Source organism: Eumetopias jubatus, unplaced genomic scaffold (genome assembly GCF_037043125.1).
Source record: "Eumetopias jubatus isolate StellerSeaLion01/CBP00866 unplaced genomic scaffold, mEumJub1_p1.0 scaffold_2, whole genome shotgun sequence".
NCBI classification, from domain to species: domain Eukaryota; kingdom Metazoa; phylum Chordata; class Mammalia; order Carnivora; family Otariidae; genus Eumetopias; species Eumetopias jubatus.
Window position 1 is genome coordinate 35581976 of NW_028274808.1, and position 21936 is coordinate 35603911.

General features: G+C 41.8%; 1 protein-coding gene across 7 annotated transcripts in view; it reads left to right on the forward strand.

Moving 5' to 3' along the window:
- The window catches only part of TACC1 (transforming acidic coiled-coil containing protein 1), an 88996-nt gene that overhangs the window by 47197 nt on the left and 19863 nt on the right, over window positions 1–21936 (forward strand). For 2 of the 7 annotated variants that reach the window (XM_028124033.2, XM_028124027.2), the window contains exons 3-6: window positions 9364–10465; window positions 14036–14096; window positions 16148–16355; window positions 19031–19083. In XM_028124033.2, coding sequence (XP_027979834.1) covers window positions 9364–10465; window positions 14036–14096; window positions 16148–16355; window positions 19031–19083 — 1424 coding nt within the window. The remainder of the gene's footprint in view (window positions 1–9363; window positions 10466–14035; window positions 14097–16147; window positions 16356–19030; window positions 19084–21936) is intronic. The other 5 variants (XM_028124034.2, XM_028124028.2, XM_028124031.2 and 2 more) reach the window with 3 other exon arrangements.

The following is a 21936-nucleotide window of genomic DNA, read 5'->3' on the forward strand; positions in this document are numbered from 1 at the left end:
TGAATTCTTTATCTCACTTCTGAGCACTCAGAAGTATAGCACTTGTACTTTGTTACTAGAGACTGTCCCTCTGCTTCCTCTCAGATGCCCACCCCTCAGTGGATTTGACAACATAATCAATATATTTGTATCCCACCATTGCATTGAAACCCCCACTCTGGACTCTTTCTTTCTTGGCTCGTGATCCCACTTGGAGTTTCCCATGAATGAAGAGAAATTAGATAATGAAGATAGCTCTGAAATTAATTGGGGGACTGTCTACATGGTTGAACCATGGCCTGCCTGTGCCTCAAACTAGAATCCGACTGCCTTCCGCTCTCCCTCCACCTCCCTTTGTGCGAGCGTGTGTGTGTGTGTGTGTGTGTGTGTGTGTGTTAAGTGTTCTGAGCCATGATTTCTTCATCTGTGAGATGGGATTAAAAAAATAGGTCACAGGGTTGTTGTGAGAATTAAATAAAGTAATACATCTAGAGTGTCAAGCAGTTACAACAATATTGTAATTAAGAAAAAATTTTCAGGAGGGAGACACTTCAAAAATAGCCTTTTACAATGAATTCCACCCCTGTCTTGGGAGGAGAAGGAGAGGGGGAGCTGGTTGGGGTTGGAAATAGGAATCCTGTGGTGAAATGGAGACAAAAGAGAAATGGGTAAAAGGCGGTTAAGTTTGGGTAAGAAGAGATTTTTGTGCTTATTAAGGATTCTGGGCCTCAGAATATAAGTTTTATGTCTTTATATGTTGTAATTGAATAACCATATAACTTTTTTCAAACACTGTTCTTCCCCTTTCTTTTTCCATATAAACGTGTCTTGGAGATCCTATCCCGTTAGCACCTACAGATCTACTTTTTGGTTTAACACCCAATAGTATTCTGGTGTAATGTTGCATATTTAGTGATCTTTCAGTCCTCTGTGATACTTTATAATTGGCCAAAATCAGTGTGTAGGAACCAACACTTCAGTGAACATTTTCATCCTTATACATATGTGTGTATGGCCCTCTTTGTGAGCATAATTAAAATAAATTCCTAGCAGTGGCACTGATGAATTAAAGAATCTATTCATTTTGGATTCTGATAGGTATTCCTAAATACTCTGAAAGACCCCCCAACAGATGTACCCATGAAACGTATGAGAGTGCCTACCAGCGCCCTTATCTAGCAGCTGTTACTGGGTATCAATATTTAATTTTTACAAATCGGATGGGTTAAAAATGGTATCCTGCTTATTAATTGTGTGAAAGTGAGCATATTTTTCAAAAATGTTTTAGCCACTTAAAAAAAAAAATGCTTGCTTGCTTGCTTGTAGCCTTTATTATATAGAACTTACTCTTAATTTCAGTGGTACAGTGGAAAGCACCAGGGATGGTACTTTTTTTTTTAAGTGGGAAATGGGGAGGAGGATTTATGGTCTGGTTGCTCACTAAAACTGCTGCCTCCCATTCTGAGATTCCTTAAGACAGGAGATTCTGTCTGTGTGTTCTCTTTAATCCTCCTTTTGATTGTATGAGTTCTTGTGTGTAAAATGCTCAGTCACTGTGCCTGACACTGTAGTCAGTGCCACTTCCTCCTTTTTCTTCCCTTTCATTGTTCTCCAGCACACGCCAGGCCTTGTGGGTAGCCACCTCTCTGCTGTCTACCAGGGCTTCACAACACTTGACCTCCAAGTGGCCAGGGTCGCAGGGCAGGCCAGCAGTGTGCATCCCCCTTCAAATTGATGTTCTCTAAATATCCAGCGGTTATTAGAGAAGAGCTCCACGGAAGTCTGCAGACTAAGGCCAAATTTTGGGCGTCTCTTGACCTTATCCTGCGCTGTGCACAACAAAACCTGGACCACCGTCCAGAGAAGGAAAATATTTACTCCAGTTTGTTCCAGGGGGTTGATTCTCTTCCCTGGGGTAGTCTGTCCAGTCTCTGTTCCTGCCACACCCGGGTACTGGCGAGACCATTTCCCCCCCACCCACTCCCACTTGATGCTTAGTGTCCCTTTAGTCCAGTCTTGATGTCAACATGAACGAAGTAAGGGGAATGAATTGGGTTTAAATGAAACCTATTTGAATTTATGTTTTAGTGAATGTTCCCTCTCAAAGATTTGGTCCACACTTAAAAGTGCTTAAAACAGCGCTTGCAACACATCCCTTTTGAACGTTCTCAGAGGTGACAAGCTTTATTCTTAGATGTTAAGATTTTTTCCCTGCGGTAGCTGAAGAGTTTTTAAACCTCAGTGTACCGATTGAAGGGGAATTAAAGTTATAACTATAAAGTAATGAGAAGAGCCCTTTTGAGGACCCTAAAAGTGGTCCAGATATAACAGTGTTCAAGAGCAGTGATTCCTAAATGCCAGGCTATGAAGAAGACTTGGATTTTCTCCACTGGAGAATGCTCTGACATCATTTGTCTTTGAGTTTCAGGGGCTTTGTGGACCCTCTGAAAATTTATCTGCAAACCCTTCCTGAATTTCTATAAAGGTCATTCATTTTCATGTATTGGTTCTCAGATTTTGTTTTAAGGCCTTAGAATCAGACCTGTATCTTCAGCTTAGATGTGGGAGACTGGATTTTGAGGTTAGAAAGAGGCCGGTATGTATGTCTATATGATACAGGAGGCCTGTTCAAATTTTGGCAGCTTTCTCACTTTACACGTCAGGTATGTAGGAACGCATTAAAGGGACTTTCTGTAGCTAAAGGAGAGGAACTGATGGACAGATCTAAAAGGAGCTTCCAGTTTTTTAGTTTCACCAAAAAACTAAAATCTGAGGGGAAAAAGGCAAGCATATTTGAGAATAATGCCAAACCGGAAGTGTTAATATACATTGTTTTCCAGATGGGTCTGTTCTGTCTCCTCTTAAATTGTACATATGAAAGCAGCTAGCCCAGTAGGTTCTCTGTGTATGTTAGTGACTACACTGCTCAGCTTCAGAAATACTTCATGTTAATAGCATTTTCCCCCTTCTGAGGCTTTCAAGCTTTTTCATAAACTTGTCTTCTAACTCAGTATATCTTCAGCATCCTGGAGTGCAAAACACAATGTCTGAACATTGTTACCTCGTCTTCAAAATTTTGGTATTCTGTGCCTTTTCTTTTGAAAATACTTTAAAATGGAGGGAAAATCTTTCACATGAGCATAGTCTATATCCTGAATAAGCATAAAAAGCATCTGTGTTTTAAAGCATCCCTGGACGATTCACACAACCTTTTAGATTTAGAGAAGGCTGATAATTGAAAGGAAGGGTTGTGTTAACAGCAACAAATGTGGCAGAAGTGGAAATGTTGGTCTATTTTTGGATTTCCTCTGTGTTTGCTTTGAATTCATCTACTGATCTAATCTCTAACCGTCTGTGTTCAGGATGCCGCCAGGCAATGCTGTGCTTGTCAGAATCGTCCAAACTCATCAAACTCATTTCAGGGAGAGAGCATTTCAGCACCCTGGAGGAAGATTTTTAAGGAATACAGGATTTTTGTAAAAATAGAAGGATGAATAGAGGTAGGGCAGTTACATAATTTTCCAGATGAAAAGGAAGCGCTGACGGCTGTGGCCGCAGCTCTGACGGATGGAAGACCAAGAACAGGAGCCTGCTGAGAAGGGCATTGTACCTCTGCTCTGTGGTACCTGAAGTTGACGTTCTGTTTTAGGGCGGCACTAGGTATATAGGCCCTGCTGGTACTGGGATACTTGGCAGATTCAGATTCAGTAACATTCAAATCTTACTCGGACATATCTTTTTCAGTTTTGTGGTCTCTTCTTGTTTTACATTCTCACAACTCCCAAAACTGGCTTAAGTCAGTGAGCAGTCCTCTCCCACCCGCTCTGTCCCACCCGGAAGTACTTTCTAATGGGGACTGAAGGTACTGGACCGAGGAGGGGTCCTCAGTGACTGAGTGCATGACTGGGCAGGTTACTCTGCCTGGCACCTGGGTGGTGTCTTCTTGGCAGAGCTCCTCCACCTGTCTGCTCAGGCTGAATTCAGATGAGGGGCTGTTTGCTTTCCTTCCCTGTTCTACCAGTGGGTGGCAAGGGTGGGCGGCAAGCTTTATGATGCAGCCCACAAAGCTCCTTAATCCTTAGAGCTGCAGGGATGGGACTGGGCCAGGCAGCATTAGAACTTCGGTCTTAACACTGAGGTCCTGCTCCTTTGTCATCCCTCCTTGTCCAGCTTTCAGGCTGCCTGCCCTGTCCCCTCACGCTGTGACGTACTCTCCCTCTCGAGTTTCAGGTTCTCAGCTTGGCAAAAGCAGCTGGTGGAGATGGAGACAAGGAGGGAGGATCTAAAAGGAGTGCACAGATGTGAGGGAAGGTGGGAAGGCCCTGCCCTTTTCTAATAGAGAAGATTAGGGCAAAAACCGAAACCTAGGAGAGAGGGAAGTGAGAGGTGGCTCTTAGAGGTTTCCCCTTGGTCTTTGGGAGGCGTGGGGTTGATGGTGAGGTTCCAAGAAGTGGGTCACACTCTCTTCCTGTCTGGAGCCTCGCCCTCCCCTCACGTTCTCTCAAGCCTGTAGGAAAGGACAGAGGACTGGGGGTGTGAGGACCCAGGGATCCCATGAGGGAGACTGATGGTGAATGTTTACAAGTCAATGACAAGGAGAAGACACTGGGAGAGAAAAGAAACACATTTTTATTGTGATCAGCTCCCAGCATCACACAGAAAAGTAGAACTTCCATATTCCCAGGGCCGAGATGAAACAATTATCAAGATTTTTCTCGGTCTTGCTTCCAGCATTTTTCCTTTGTCTTTTGTTTTGTTGCTTAAATATTTTTAAAGCAAATTCCGGGTATCATGTCATATATGTTCCAATATGCATCCCTAAAATATTTGGACACTTTTATATAAAACTATGATGACATTATTAATACTATTAATTTACAAAGATGGTTAAAATTCAGGTGGTTTTTTTTTTAAGATTTTATTTATTTATTTGACAGAGAGATAGAGAGCACAAGTAGGCAGAGTGGCACGCAGAGAGAGAGGGAGAAGCAGGATCCCTGCTGAGCAGGGAGCCTCATGCGGGGCTCAATCCCAGGACCCTGGGATCATGACCTGAGCCGAAGGCAGATGCTTAACTGACTGAGCCACCCAGGCGCCCCGAAATTCAGGTTTTTAAATTAAGATATAATTGACATTAATTTCAGGTGTATAACATAATGATTCAATATTTGTATATTTTGCAAAGTGATCACCACAGTAAGTCCAGTTAACATCTGTCACCATACATAGCTTCAAGTTTATTTTCTTAAAATGAGAACTTTTAAGATCTCTCTTAGCAACTTTCAAATATGCAGTACGATGTTATTAACTGTAGTTACCACCCCATACATTACAACCCCATGACTTACATATTTTATACCTGGAAGTTTGTACCTTTGACCCATTTTACTCACCTTCCACCTCTGGCAACCACCAGCCTGCTCTATCTATGAGCTTGGGTTTTTTTCTTGAAGTTTTATTTTAAATTGGATTAATCACTTTTAGATACGCTTTGGTTTGTTTGTTTTTTTTTAAAAAGATACCAACTATAAAAAAATTCAGATTTGAGGCACCTGGGTGGCTCAGTCAGTTAAGCATCTGCCTTCGGCTCAGGTCATGGTTCCAGGGTCCTGGGACTGAGCCGCTCATCAGCTCCCTGCTCAGCTGGGAGCCTGCTTCTCCCTCTGCCTTCCCCCTCCCATGCTCTGTCTCTCCCTCTCTCTCTTTCAAATAAATAAATAAAATCTTAAAAAGAAAAATAAATTTTAAAAAATTAAAAATTCAGATTTAAAATATGCTGAGGCTCAACAATGAAAGTGTAAAATGGAAATAACTTATAATTATGTAGTATTCCATGTGACTTTTAAGGGAAGCACGTCTACCTCCATGGCTTCAGTTATGTCAAGTATTATTTGCATCCCAGCTCTCTGAGCTTACTGCCTACTCAACATCTCTACTTCAAAGGCCCAAACAGCTCTCAGCATCTCCAAGCCAAACTCCTGGCCCCACTCCGACAGCCCACAAACTCCTTTGCTAGTATTTCCTGAATGTCACTGGATGGTAATACATCTTGTCTTTCCATAAGTTAAAAACTTACTAATCATCTTTAATACCTCCATCAACTTCAGTCCTATGGCCAGGCCAGCCAAAGACGGAGCCTTATCAATTTTACCTCATTTTCTTTCTCAAATATTCTATATTTTTCTTCTGTTCATTACCCTTGCCGAAGCCACCAGAATTTTGATCCCCTTGCAGTTCTTCTCCATATTGCATTTGCTCTGTACTCAGTTATGCCACTTACACTGGAATGAGATCATCTTATTATGTGTATCACTTGGATAATACAAATAAAGCTATTTATTAAAAGACTGGATAGATCGTGGGAAGTGATATATATTATAGTTGTAAAGGTTCAAAACACCAGTTTTTAAAACAATGGGATTTATGAAATTGAAAAATACAAAATAACTAAATTAGTATAAATCAGCATATTTCAGTTGCGTTTGTTATATGTTATTGAGAAAACCTTGATTTGTACAAGTCAGTAGTGACCAATGAGGATTCGAAACACTTAGTACCTGAAAATATACTTTAGCTCAACTGTCCTGGAAGCCTGAAAGAGGAGCAGAAGGAAATTTGTGTTTCAAAGTTGAGTTACTGAGAGTATCTCACAATTTGGCTAATTTCTTAATTTTGCAGGTGTAAATTTTAGAAAAAGTATGTGAAGTGGTTCCTCGCGAGTTTCAGTCTTTTTGGGGGGAAAATATAATATTGCAGTGTTTAACAGCATCATTTTAAAAACTCACAGGTGCCTTTGAATATTCAGTTTCAAGACAAATTTCTTGTCTTGTATGTTCTCAGATTCTAACACCAACTTGGCATCAGTAGTTCGGTGACTTCTGACACTAACTATCCATAGTTTCCACAGGCCCCACAAATCAAGTGCTCATTCCCACAAGACTGTGCACCTCCCCTCCCTCACTTCATTCAGATGCCAGTTGCAAATACAATTTCAGTACTTCCGACCAACTGGCTTTAAATTTGGGGGTTCCCACAGCCCCCCTCTTCAGGTTTGGCAGTTTGCTTAGATGATACAGAACTCAGGGTGCAAAAGACAAAGTGAGGTGAAGGTGCAGAGAGTCCATGCCCTCTCCTCTCTGGTGCCCCACCTTTCCAGCACTTTGAGGAGGTCATCAACCTGTAAGCTCCCCAGACCCTGTTGTTCAGGTGTTTTTATGTGGGTTTTATTATGTGGGCATGTTTGATTAAATTGTTGGCTGTTGGTGATTAGACTTCGCTTCCTGCTTCTCTTCTCCCCTAAGGGTGAGGGTGGGGTGGGGCTGATAGTTCCAACCCCATCATCCTGGCTTGGCCTTTCTGGCGACCAGCCCTCATCCTGAAGCTCCCTAGGGGCAGAGGGAGAGGCAGAGAGAAAATCCTAAGCAGGCTCCACGCCCAGCGCAGAGCCCGACATGGGGCTCCATCTCACAACCCTGAGATCATGGCCTGAGCCAAAATCAAGAGTCGGGCACTGACTGAGCCACCCAGGCACCCGTTTACTTTCTGTTTTTAAAAAGAAATTCTTTTGGGGGCGCCTGGGTGGCTCAGTCTTTAAGCGTATGCCTTCGGCTCAGGTCATGATCCCAGGGTCCTGGGATCAAGCCCCGCGTCGGGCTCCCTGCTCTGCGGGAAGCTTGTATCTCCCTCACCCACTCCCCCTGCTTGTGTTCCCTCTCTCGGCTGTGTCTCTCTCTGTCAAATAAATAAAATCTTTAAAAAAAAAAAAAGAAATTCTTTTGAAGTATGTTAAAGCAAATCCCAGATACCATGTTAAGAGCTTCTTAAAAAGTACAGTATTAATAATAGTTAAATGGATATTTGAAAACAAAACTGACGTTGGACATTGGTCCAGAATATCTGAAGCATCTGTGCAGAACAGTTTGTAAGCCACTGCCTACCTAATTCTAGTCATAAAGGAGTCAGGTGAAAATAGATCTGAGTGCTTTAAAAAACTCTTCCCGTGGTGCTGTTTTTTTTGATCCTGTATTAGGATTAGGGTTAGGAAGTAGGATTAGAGGGTCATCTTGGAGTTCCCCTTAAAATCATGAGATACCATGATCATACCAGCTTATTTGGTTTTTGCTACTACTATTCTATTGTTATTTCAGGTATCAAAGTTAGGAAAGCATCATCTTAGTTTGTGCTTGAAAGAAATACCCTCATGTTACACCTTCCTAATTGCAGCATTTCTTCTAATAAAACCCAAGTTAGAAAGGATCTTTATTTTTCACAAGTGCTTTGAGAGACTACCTGGCCCAGCTTAGTGACAGAGCTTTGAAAGAAAAAATAACTTTATTATTGTATGATTTGTGTCTTAGTAAAATAAGGATTATTTGTTATTATTGTTTTTAAATGACATCAGTATTTTTTTTTAAGTTTTATTAAATCCAGTTGATTTTTCTGTTTTGAGTAAGCTCTCTGCCCAGTGTGGGGCTTGAACTCACAACCCTGGAATCAAGAGTCACATGCATGCTCTATCGACTAAGCCAGCTAGGTGCCCCAGGACTATTTGTTTTTAAAGCCATTTCTGTATCTGATTTTTCAAATTAGTTTTTTTTTAATTTCAAGGTTTTTTTGTTTTTGTTTTTTTTTTAAACACACACACATTTTTATTTATTTGAGAGAGAGAGCATGAGCGGGGAAAGAGGGAGAGGGAGAAGCAGACTCCCCACTGAGCAGGGAGCCTGATGCGGGGCTTGATCCCAGGACTCTGGGATCATGACCCGAGCCAAAGGCAGACGCCCAACTGACTGAGCTGCCCAACCACCCCTGATTCTTTTAGTTTTTTAAGTCTACAGAGAAGTTGCCATGGTGGGTAGGCCATGGTGGGTTTTTCATTTAATTTTGAAACAGTTCAATAATTTACACACAGTTCAGTAATTTAAACAATATTCTGGGAAAGAGGGAATACTTGTTTTTGCCATCCAAAGATGAAAATCTGCTTCCTGCCTAACGTTCAGACCCTGAAGCTGTCGGGGGCCAGATCTGACCCCTCTACCTTAGCTGGCATCATTTTAATGTTCTTTCCAGTCCAGTTATTTTAGCCTATGGAACAGTCTCTCGATCTATTTAGCTTTTTCTTCAATAGCTCTATTTGGTATAATTATTGTTTATATAACTGGGATAAAACACGCATACAGTTTGGGCTAGGAAAATTGATTTTAGAGGTAGCACCGGCTGTCCCCTTTCAGGCTGCTCTGCCGGCCTTGCTGAATCTTAGAGATGCTTAATAAAAGCAAGGAGGGAGGAACTTGGTGCTTGTCTCTGTGGATTCGGCTAGTAGAGATTATTTACCCATGCCAAAAAGATAAGTCTTTAATAGATGGCTTTTGTGTTTTGTTTTAGAATCACAAGAAGCTGATGAACAGCTGGTAGCAGAAGTGGTTGAAAAATGTTCATCTGAGACTTGTTCTAGAACCTCAGAAAATGAGGTAGCACAGCAGGCTGTTGATTCTTATGCGGCCAAGGATCTCAAAGAAGAACCTGAACATGAGAGTAGCAAAATTTCAGTAGTGAGGCCATTTTCAATAGAAACCAAGAATCCCACGGATATCCCAGCAGCTCTAGGAACAAAGGCCGCTTATGGTTGTGTGACTGTGGTCTCGGGTGAGGCTTTGCCCTCCAGCATACCAGAAGCCATTCCGGACAAGGCAATGACAGAAGACACCATGGGGGTTGCACTGGAGGCTTCCACAGAAGCTGACCTAAAGGCTGGCAGCTCCTGTCCAGAGCCTGTTCCCAGCAGAAGCAAGCTAAGAAAACCTAAACCCGTCTCTCTGAGGAAGAAGACAATCGGCGAATTCTTAGAAACTGATACTGCCCTGGAGGGCACGCCTCTCCCCCAGGCAGCCTATCAGTTCTGTCCCGATGAGACAGATGGGAACACAAATGCTTTGCTAGGAGGTGCCAGGATCCAGAAATCTCCCCCTGATATGAAGGAAATGCCGGGCCCTCCCAGCAGTGACACCAACGACTCGGGAGTTGAGCTGCTGGAGGAATCAAGGCACTCATCTCTGAAACTAGAGTTTGATTTCACAGAAGATGTGGAAAATATAGAGTCCAGGAAAGGCCTTCCAACGAAGGTTGGCAGGAAACTGGGTAGCAAACTGCCTCCCAAGGTACAGAAAGATAGTATTAGTAAGCTGGTGGGCGCCAAAGGCGCGGACCAGCCTACAGACCCCACTGCACATGGTGCTCCTCCCTCCCAGGCATCTGCTAAGCTGGATCCCAGCCAGTGGGATTACCACAACTTCAATCCCTTTGGCGGCCACTCCACTCTGCAGAACTCCCCACCCCTCTCCTCTAAGGGCTCCTACCACTTTGACGCATCCATGGATCCCTTTAAACCAACTACAACGTTAGCAAGCAGTGACTTTTGTTCTCCCGCCGGTAATCATATTAATGAAATCTTAGAGTCACCCAAGAAGGCAAAGTCGCGTTTAATAACGTGAGTGACGACGGGCGTGGGTGTTGTGTTCTGTGTACTCTGAGTTTGGCAGCCGACTGCTCTGGTTTTGTCCAACTGAAGTTACCTTTGAGGTGCCGCAGGGCAGACACACAGCTCATAGCTTTGTGTAGCAGTCTTCAGTATTTTGCTTAACTCTGGTGTAGGGTCAGAAACACCAGAGGCTTCCTTTTCAGGCATCTGCCTTGTTTCTGAATATTCAAGCTCCACAGTTTGGGTACTTTTCTCCTATTTAAAAAAAAAAAAAAAAAAAAAAGAATAGCGCACGATAGGTAGAGATTTGATGGTTTTCAGAAATCCTATCTGGGCTGTCAGGAATAACTTTATCAGCAGGATTCAAGTGTCAGTGCTAGCCACCACCTTCAGATTCTCTGTGGATAAAACAAAAATTCCAAGCCTCCAGATTACCTGTCTAGTATCGGTAACATGTGCAGAATGGTCCCAGAAGGTCTTCTAGAAGTCTTTCACTTAAAACGGGAAGCTGTGATTTTTGTTGGAAACAAACCTACCGCTAAAAGTTGGTAAGAATTCTTGTGTCTCCCTGTTTAGCTTCTGGCTCCATCAGTAAGGCAGTAAATGTCCAGTGAGAATTAAGAACATTTTAAAACGTTCATGTAAATCTGACTGAATTAGTCTTTTGTTGTGTGTTGTCTTCCTCCTCCTCCCCTGCTTTCTGGGACCTCCATAACCACCTTTGGAAGGTCCTTGGAGTTCTCAGAGTGATCAAGCTGGCTTCCATGTAAAGTTTCAGTTTAAATTTGTTACAGGGTTACCTATTCTCAGAACTTGGGTTGATGACAGTATATCCCTTTGTGACCCTGTGACATTTTACTAAAAATGAGATAATAGAGAAGGACCAATGACATGGAGGATGAAATGTGAAAAGGGAGGATGAGAAGTACAATTATTTCTAGCTGTCACCATAGATGAGTCAGGGAAGTAATGGTCCGCAGTACTGTGACCTAACGGAGCATGCTAGATGGCATGATGCATTATACTAGAAAAATTTAAAGAGCAGAAAGCATCAGGACCAAGAAGCTTGAGCCATGAGAAATCAGTTCCTCGGCAACCCCAGAATGTCCAAGGTGAATGAAATGTCAGAAGTAGTTCTTGATCTGTTCTTTGATTATATATGAGCAGTTAAATGGTTCCTGGAAAATATTGACTGGGCATCCTCAGAGTGCTCTTCTGTGACTGAGGCTGGTTACCTCTCTCTAGTCAGTGCTTCGGGTATGTGTTGGCCCCGTCATTGCCTTGGTGCTTCATAATGTGGGATGTCTGAAATACGGGGTGCTTCTGGCTAGCAAGGTTGTTAAGGAGTCATCGGGGGCCTCCCTACAGTTGCATGTTGAAGCCGTGTAGCCAGTGCATTCATGTTAGATCAGAGTAAATCTGGACCAAAGGGAGGGGAGTTTATCCTACACCTAATTTGTAGTAGCAAGAAGTACCCTCTCAGGTCCTGCCACTCTCACCCGGTGGCATTTTCCTCCTATTCTGTTCTTGGTGAGTGAACTTCTTGATTTAATATACCTTACAGATTTTTTTTTTCTAACTCTTATGCAATCAAAACTCTTATCTCCTTGTTCTTTCTGTAAGAGAGGGTGCTCCACCTCTTGTGTAACTCTGGGGTTTTGTTTAGAAAATCCCTTCATCGGTAGGAAGGGCTGGAGTTGTACCTGTGAAGTAGGATCGAGTGGAAAGTTAGAAGTTCTGTTAGCAGGTTACTTGTGGGGCTTTTTAAAAGATGCATGCAATTGGCATCTCAGATTCTTCTGTAAAGTGGAGACATTGTACCATCTATGATTGGTATTTTATGGTTCAAATAAGATAAATTATGTAAAATCACAGTAAGCTTCTTAGTGATACACACATACAGTAGTTATAATCTGATCCATTGTGAACTATTGTATTCACACATTGCCTTTAATCTGGATGACGAGACGTGAGTAAATGTTCTCAGTAGTGAAATGTTGGTTTTATATATTGACAAATATTTGGAAGTTCACTTTTCATCTATAAATTTGAATATGAGGCATTTCTGAGTGTTTCTACTGCTCTTACTCTGTTAGAGAGAGATTCCTGATAATCATTTGCTCACCAATGATAACATTCATGAATATGACATTTTTATTTGTATCCCACCTCATAGAAAGAATTTTTCAGCCTTTACATCTGCCAGACTACAGATAAATATTCCAGGCTTTACATGATTTTTTTCTCCATCTGTCTGTCTCTTTTCTGTCTCTAATTTTGTTGGTGCATCAGGACTACTGAACAAGTGAAATTTCTCTGTTTTCTGTTGTAAGTACTTCTGCTGTTTCTGTTTGTCCCTGGGACCGTTGGCAGTTCCTCTCCCCAGACCATCCCCAGACCATCTCTCCATAGCATGTTGGCTTGTTTCTGAGTTTGACCTTCTGATGATTTTTTGCATTTCATTTGCCACTTCATGAGTCAGCTTAGCCTTGCAATTTGTACCTAAAGGAGTGGAGATCAGCCTTCCACCTTAGGTGCAAGAGCTTGCGCTCCCTGGCTTGGCACGCCTCATGTGGCACTTTGATAATGAGCGCTGGCTTGGCCCCGAGATCATCCCGACAGTGGTCTGAGGGACGGCTCTGCTGTTGTTGGAAATAATTGACTTTTTTTGATAGGATAAGGTTGCTGGCTTGAAACGGGATACATTTTGGAGGCAACTCCAGTTTGGTGGTTTGGTAGCAGGGGGTGGCATTTAGTAAGACCATTAGTAAAAGAAAAATCCAGAAACTAGATAGTGATCATGCACATTCTGGTAACTTTATATGCTCCTCCCTTCCCCCTACCCCCAGAAGAAGAAGAAAAAGTTGTAAATTTATTTATTTTGGCGGAGTGGCTTTTTTACTGGGAATTTTAAGTTCATTAAAACTGAACGGAATCTGAACTAGTCTTCAGGTCATAAATTATGTGCCAGTTCCAGTCTTTGCACAAATAACATGACATTCGTTTTCCATCTTACTGCTTATTAGAAATGGTAATCATTTACACAAATATTTTTATTTTTGTACTTCAGTTGACCATAGTTCTTCTCTGTTAGCACACAGGTCTGGAACTGTCTTACCAGACTTACGTGGTTTTTAGTGCAATAAAGAACTTTTTTAAAGAATCTGGTCCAGTGTGGTAATTTTTCTAATGAATTGTCACAGCCAAGTGAGTAAGGATCAGATGAACTGAATGTCTCTAGGTGCTAAGGGTACTTCTGAAAGGCTTGGTGGTGTGTAAGCAGAAACCGCAGGCGTCAGGGTACTGGTGTTAAACGTCCCACAGAAGCACGTGAGGAGGTCTTTTCAGAGAATGAGCTGAGCTCTAGTTCTGCTTGCCCTGTCTCCTGGGAGAAGATTCAGAGATGTGAAAGGTGTTCCCCTCTCTAGTGTGTAGATGTAGAACGTGTGTGGTGCTGTATGCTTTGGCTTTTTCTCTGCACACATTGCTTTCTCTGCTCCATCTCATAGCTTGGAAGCTGTCAATGTGATTCCAAAATGGCCTGTTTTTGTTTTTTGTTTTTTGTTTTTTCCTTTCCAGGAGTGGCTGTAAGGTGAAGAAATATGAAACACAGTCTCTTGCTTTGGATGGCTGTTCTCAGGTGAGTCTCTGCCCATCACCAGAATGTCTTTTAGACCAGGGGCACCCCCAAACGAGTTTGTATCCTCCTGGGGGGCATGGGGGAGCCAGGGGGGATTAATGAAGAGTTTCTGACAGGTGTCTGAGTATCTGGCTTTGAGGAAACCAATTTCCAGACCCTTAATTTCCTAAAGTGACCTGAGAAGGCTCCTGAGAACAGGGAAGCCCCCTCACATTAACCCTTTTCCCACTTGTATTGGGTGAAGTTTCCTCCCATTCTAAATCTTACTAAGATGCATTTTTACTGGGTATGAAACATCTGGGACATCAGACAAAGGGCAGATTTGAAGTATTGATGCATGTTTAAGAAAGTGATTGATTCTAATAACTGGATAATTTTTTTTAAGTCAGATGGTTTTCCAGTTCGTTGCTTTTAGCAAAGTAGGAGAACCTGAGTTACCACCTGATAGATCATTAAAAATTATCTTCGACACGATGTTAAATGTCAGTTATATCTCAGTAAAATTATTTTGTTTAAAGATTTTATGTATTTGAGAGAGATAGCATGAGTCAGGGTAGGGACAGAGGAACAAATAGACTCTCCGCTGAGCAGGAATCCCGGAAACAGGGCTCTATCCCAGGACCATGAGACCTTGACCTGAGCCAAAGTCAGATGCTTAACTGGCTGAGCCATCCAGGAGCCCCCCCAAAATAATTTTTGATGATAGAATTTTTAGGTACGTAACTTGGAAAGGGGTTCCAAGAATCGAGAGTCATAACAAAACTTTTTTCTCTTTAATCTATTTGTATAAATAAGCTTAAATATCTAAGGCTTCTTATTGATTTATAATTATAAAAATGAAAAACAGGATTAAAATTCATATGGACCCTTGTTTCCTTCTAGCAATAAATATTTGTCCAGGACTGTATGAATTGGGAAACATAAAAGAAACAAAAATCCAGACCTATTTGATTGAGACCCTTTTTTAAACTTTATTTCAGCATAACTGATTACAGAAATACATTCATTGGTTAATAAAATTCATTTTAAATTTAACTTATTTTACACAGTTTGGACCAACAACTTGGTATATGGCTGAAGATTAAAAAAAAAATTTGCCCTCTCACTTTTTTTTCATCTATTACAAATGTGTAAAGTATCCACTTTCAAATGCTGCTAAAGCAGGCAACAAGAACCATGAGAAATTTACCTTTAATTCAGAAAAATAGCACGTATGACACTGCAAAAGTTTTAAATAATTGGTACAACAAAATGTAATTGATACTTGTTTTTAGTAAAAACTTTTGAATTTGATAGTACTTATCAAAAGTTGTAATAATTTTAGGATACATTGTGCATTAGTTATGTACACTGATAACTCTCCAGAAGAAAAACTTAATACTTAGAGACTTACAGTCATAGAAATTTTTTTTTAATTTTAACTTTTTTAACTGAGAAAAATGATAGGGAGAACTTTAAAAGACTTTCAAGTATACAAATGCTTTATTTAAAGAATAATTTCTTGGTGGAAGTAGAAGGGAAATACAAATTCAGAGGGGAAAAGCAATGATGCAAATTTCTGACTTAAAAATTTTTAAATTAAAGAGTGTGTGTTCATGTTTGATTTTAAATGGATGACAGAGCATCATCATTTCACTAGAGTAACTAGATTGAATTAAGCAAGGCCAGTTTTTAAAGTATACCAGATATTTTTTTTATATTTATGCTGAATAGTTTTTGGATGTCACCTGAAAATACAAAGGGGTACATTGATATTCCAAAACAATTCAGGGAGTATACGAGCAAAATATTTGAGAACCACTGTGGACCACTTAAAATTCTTGCTTATAAATTTGGCTAGAAAAGGTTAATTTTTCAGACGTCTGTGTGAATAACAGAACTTAGGTTCTAGAAAGCATAGTATTCATGATTGAGAGACCCCAGCTTCCTTGACTGGTACCAAAATCTGTGGTTAAGTGTTACCAGACACCCTCTGGAATGGTGTCTGAGATGTCGCCTTCCCCACTGTTGGTCCTCCTAAACGGTAGCATCTGATCTGTTGCATTTCCCAGGATGAAGGAGCAGTGATCGCCCAGATTTCAGACATTTCTAATAGGGATGGCCACGCTACTGATGAGGAGAAACTGGCGTCCACTTCATCTGGTCAGAAATCATCTGGGGCCGAGGTGAAAGGTGAGCCAGAGGAAGACCTGGAGTACTTTGAATGTTCCAATGTTCCTGTGTCTACCATAAATCATGCGTTTTCATCCTCAGAAGCAGGTATGGAAGTATATGTTCATCTTTCTAATGTACTTAAGCCTAGAAATGCCTGAAAGCCTAATGCAGGAGGCAGTTTAAAGAGATTAGAGAATTGGGTCACTTAGAGGAGAGATCTATGCTTTGCTTCTTTACCTAGAAAAGAGGCACAGGAGGGTGTCTTGTTGAAGTACCAGCGACACAGGGATGAGCGTGGCAGAATGCACAGGAGACACTGACGTATGAGACTACTTGAATTTTGAATAATTTATTGTATGGGACCACATCTCAAAATATAGTGGCCTATAGCCATGTTGTGATTGTTGTTCAACTTAGAGAAATAACAGTAACACGGATAGTGCCTTACCATGTGCAGGCACAGTTCTAAGTGCTTTACATCTATTAACTGATTACTCCTTGATCAGTATTGTTTTTTTCCCCCATTTTTCAGAGAAGGAAGGTGAGACATAGAAGTTAAGTGAGTCAGCCAAGGTCACTTGACTAGCAAATGGTAGAACTAGGATTCGAACCTCAACGATCTGGTTTCACGGTCTTTTAACCGCAGTGCTCATGTGGGAAGAGATTGCTTTCATGAGTAGAATATTATACGTTTTCCTGCTCACTGTTGTGGTAGATTGAAATTGACCAATATCCTGAAAAATCCTTAATGTTCTAATAAGAACTAACTAGACTAACCAATGCTGAAGCTTCTCACTGTTGAACTCTAGAGCTGAGGCCCTTGTCCAGGTCCCAAGTTATATCTGTGGCCTTAAACTTGACTTGTCAGATGGTTAGAAACCATGTTCCTCACTACTGTAAACATTATTAAAAACTCAGATTTTCAGCAGTGTAAGTTGATCTGGGGACTTTTATACTCAGAATATTAAAAATCACAAACATGTCATCAAACCAGGGAAGCAGGTGGAAGTCCAGACTTTGCAAGAGTTCTCCCCTCAGCCTCTGCCCACTGGCCACATCTCCATCTCCCATCTGTAGAGTAAAAGTGCCAGGCACTATTCCACGTTTCTTCCCAGGCCGCTTTCTGCTCTGACATCATCCCAGGGATGATCCTGAGTATTCTTGTACCTACATTATTTCTTACATTTAAAATGCCTTTCTTGGGGCGCCTGGGTGGCTCAGTCGTTAAGCGTCTGCCTTCGCTCAGGTCATAATCCCAGGGTCCTGGGATCGAGCCCCTCATTGGGCTCCCTGCTCAGCGGGAAGCCTGCTTCTCCCTCTCCCATTCCCCCTGCTTGTGTTCCCTCTCTCCCTGTGTCTCTCTCCGTCAAATAAATAAATAAATATCTTTAAAAAATAATAAAAATAAAATAAAATGCCTTTCTTTGCCATCTTCTATAAAAATTCTGTCGTTCTTTCAGGTTTCTGTCAAAAGTGTGACTTGGCTTCCACACTATGTTCCCACTGCATTTCTTCTTACAACTCCTATTCCATGTATTATAACAGGTGTCTCTGATAAACTTCTTGAGGGTAAGGACTATGAGTGATTCATCTTTGAATTTCCTCTGGTATAGGAGCATGTAGATATTTGATGGATTATATTCTTCCTCACTAGAGGAAATTCCTCCCATGGAAATTTCTAGAGCTGGGGTTCTGTTAGCCACGGTACTGTCCTCAGAGTTAGTGAAAAGCTAGTGCTTCAGCTCCAGGGACTGATCAGCTGTGTCCTGGGAGCAAGCAGAGGCTACGTCATGCAGGGGTGGTAAGCGTTGTGGAGGTGAGAAAGGAGTTCTGGCCGGCAGGGGAATCAGACTCTCCAGGGAGAGTCACCTTTGCACCAGGTCTTGATAGATAGACACATAGATGTGCCCCAGGGAACGAGAATCTCTCCCAGGGGCAGGAAGGAACCTGCGGTGTTGGTAAATGCTCAGCAGTTCTCTGTGAATTCAGGACAAGTGGGAAAACAAGGTTGTACTGAGGAATCTGGGCTTGATCCTGTCAGTAAAGGGGAGCCATTGAAGATCTGTAGGCAGAGTGGTGATGGTCACATTTGTGTTTTAAATAATTCACTGTTGATAGTACACTAAAATAATAATTCGCTGTTGCCACATGGAGGATTGTAGCTTTAGAATTGTGGCTTTTTTCGTATTTAAAATTTTCTTCAATGAGTGCATATTCCTTTAATTAGAAAAAGCATAGTATTTTTTCTTTTTAATGTTGCCTTTGGTGGTGGTAGACAAGTTTGAAAGTGTATGGGAAGGAGAATGAATTTAGTTTTTTGGGCATTGAAATTGAGAGCTTATTGTTTTATCTGCTACATTAATTAGTCTGAGGGTACCCTTCTGGGCTGGAATGTAAATTCACTCAGACCTGCTAATAAAAATAACATTCACGTTGTGGTTTCCTCTTTCTGACCTAGTCCCATGGTTGTAGTAACAACTTATTTACAAAACTTTTTACGGACACAAGGGGGCAGCCTTGCTGTTCTTTCCACCTGAAGATGGTGATTGTGTGTATAGCTGTCTAAGGGCACATTCCCCTTCCTTCTGAGTATTTCGGACTTTTAACACAGACAACACATCTATCAACAAAGTGCCGGTGCTCCTTTGAAAATCTGGAAATGCTGTTCATGGGTTCATAGATGTCATTCTGGGCCTGCACTATGGTCTCCAGAGTCTTCATCAGGAAAGACAGGAACTAACTTCTTGGGATAACTATAAAAATGACTCTCTGTGTTGTAGGCATAGAGAAAGAGACGTGCCAGAAGATGGAAAAAGATGGATCTGCCATGACCGTAAGTTCCTATAATTGTGGGGGGCGGGGGAAGTGTGGGGCTCAGGTTTGTTTTGTTTGTTTTCAGTATTTATTTTAAAGCCCGCATTTAACATTAACAAAATTGTAGTCAGTGTTTGGTGATGGGCTGAAATATAAATAAAAGTTTCTTCACTTGAGGAGCTCGTAGTCTATCCTGATATCTATCCAGTAGCCACCAGCCTCATGTGGCCACTGAGCACCTGACCTGTAGCTAGTCTGAATTGAGATGTCTTGTAAATATAAAATATAACTTGTCTTTAAAGACTTAGGACAAAAAAAAAAAAAGGAAAATAAAATGCCTCGAACTTTTTATATTCATTACATGTCGAGATGATCCTATTTTATTTTATTTATTTATTTTTTTAAAGATTTTATTTATTTTGACAGGGAGAGACACAGTGAGAGAGGGAACACAAGCAGAGGGAGTGGGAGAGGGAGAAGCAGGTTTCCCCCGGAGCAGGGAGCCCAATGCAGGGCTCGATCCCAGGACCCTGGGATCATGACCTGAGCCGAAGGCAGACACTTAATGACTGAGCCACCCAGGCTCCCCGATCCTATTTTAGATGTATTAGGTTAACTGAACTATATTATTAAAATTAATTTTACTTGTGTGTCTTTTTACTTTTTAAATGGCTACCGAAACATTTTAAATTACCAATGGCTTGCATTGTAATTCTTTTGAACAGCACTGGTAGTGGATACAAAATGAAAACTAATGAGACCATGTGAATGTGAATGTTGTAATCCAATGTGTTCCGGGGGCTGTGGGAGCCAGGGCTGACCGCCTGCGCGGCAGGTGTTGGGGAGGCTGAATTTGAGCTCATCTTTAAAAGCAAAATTATGTTACACTTTTTAGACTTACAAAAATAGTACAAAGAATTCCTATAAATCTTTCACCCATATTCCTTGAATGTTAACATTTTATATAATCACAGTACAGTTATCAAAATCAATGAACACTGGTACAGTATTATTATCTAAGCTATAAGCCGTATTTGAATTGTGTCGGTTGTCCCAGTAACATCCTCTTTCTGGTGCAGGATTCAGCTCAGGATCCCACGTTGCATTTAGTTCTCGGGTTCTCAGTCTCCTGTAATCTGTGATAGTTTTTCACTCTTTGTCTTTCCTGACCTTGACACTTTTGAAGAATACAGGTCAGTGTTTTGTAGAATATCTTTCATTTTGGGTTCATCCAGTGTTTCTCCTGATTAAATTCAGTTTATGCATTTTGGGCACAAAGCCATCAGAAGTGACCTTGTGGATCCCAGCTTGTCCCATTATTGGTGGAGTTAACTTTGATCACTTGGTTAAGGTAGTGTTGTCTTAGCTTCTGCCATTTGAACTTAGTTTGAAAGATAAAGCAGTGAAGGGTATTCTGGGCAGCAGAATTGGCCTGCACAAAGGCCGGGAGTGAGAAGCATGGGCTCTATGAGGAAGTGGAAGTGTTAGTCATCTCGTGTGATCAGAGGGTAGTGCACATATAGTAGCTGAGGGCCAGATCATCAGGGGCTAGTGACATGGTGCCAGGAGGTTTGAAATTTGTGGTAGAAGCAGTAGGGAACTGTCGTGGGGTTTTAAGTAAGGAGCATCGTGATGGGTAAGAGTTCAAAGGATGGGGTGGAGGCTGAGAGAGATTTATCAGGTAGAACCGTCACTGTTTGGTGCCTAGGGAGATGTGCGTGGCGGCTGGGGTGGAGTGGTGGTGAGAGAAAGTTGGTGAAAGCCACCCAACGTTTCTTCGTTGAATGTCCAAGTGGTCAGTGTTACTGATAACCCGCCCCACAAACCTGGGGTGCCCAGGGGCTTCTCCCTCCCCCTTATTCCCACAAGCAAAATCTGCTATTTCGACATCCGGAAACCATATATTGTAAACCCACCGATGTTCCTCCAGCCTGTGGCCGCCACCAGTCTTTTAAAATATGGTGGTAGTTTCCTAACCAGTATCCCTGTTTCCAGGCTGTTCTCTCATCCTTTTACATAAGCCAAGGTAATGTTTCAAACACCAAACCGATCTTGTTACTCTTTGCTTAACCCTCTTGGTTGGCTTCCCTCGTCTGTAGAATAAGTTCAGACTCTTCCAGCGGCGGATGTGGCTTTCTGCACTGGACTCTGCCTTTCTCTCCAGCTTCCACTGTCTCCTCTCTCCCTCACACATCTGACCAAACCACATGGAAGTTCTTTCAGTTCTGTGAACCTTCCCCTTGGAGTCACTTCTTGTTCTCCCTTCCTTCCTTCCAACACTATAAGCTTGGTGAAGGTAGGGACCACAACTGTCTGTTTGCTGCTACTTCACCTACCACAATAAATTCTGCTGAACACAGGAATCAGTAAAGTAAGAATACAGAAAGAGGAGCAGAATTGTAGAAGTTAATTTTTAGATCTGTGGCTTTGAGACCTCTGTGGGACCAGTTTCTCAGTCCTTATTTCCAGGAGGCAGTTCTAATAAGTACATAGCATGAGTTCAGTATAAGCCTGGGTTGGGTTTATTTGCTATTTTTTTTTTAAGATTGATTTTTATTTTTTTTAAAGATTTTATTTATTTATTTATTTGAGAGAGCACGCACAAGCAGAAGGAGGGGCAGAGGGCAAGCAGACTCCCTGCTGAGCAGGGAGCCCCAGGTAGGGCTCAATCCCAGGACCCTGAAATCATGCCCTGAGCCAAAGTCAGATGCTTAACCGACTGAGCCACCCAGGCGCCCCAAAATGTATTTATTTTAGAGAGAGAGTGTGTGCGAGGTGGGGAGAGGGAGAGTGTGTGCGAGGTGGGGAGAGGGAGAGAATCCTCAGTCAGACTCCCTGCTGAATGCGGAGCCCAATGCAGGCCTAAATCCCC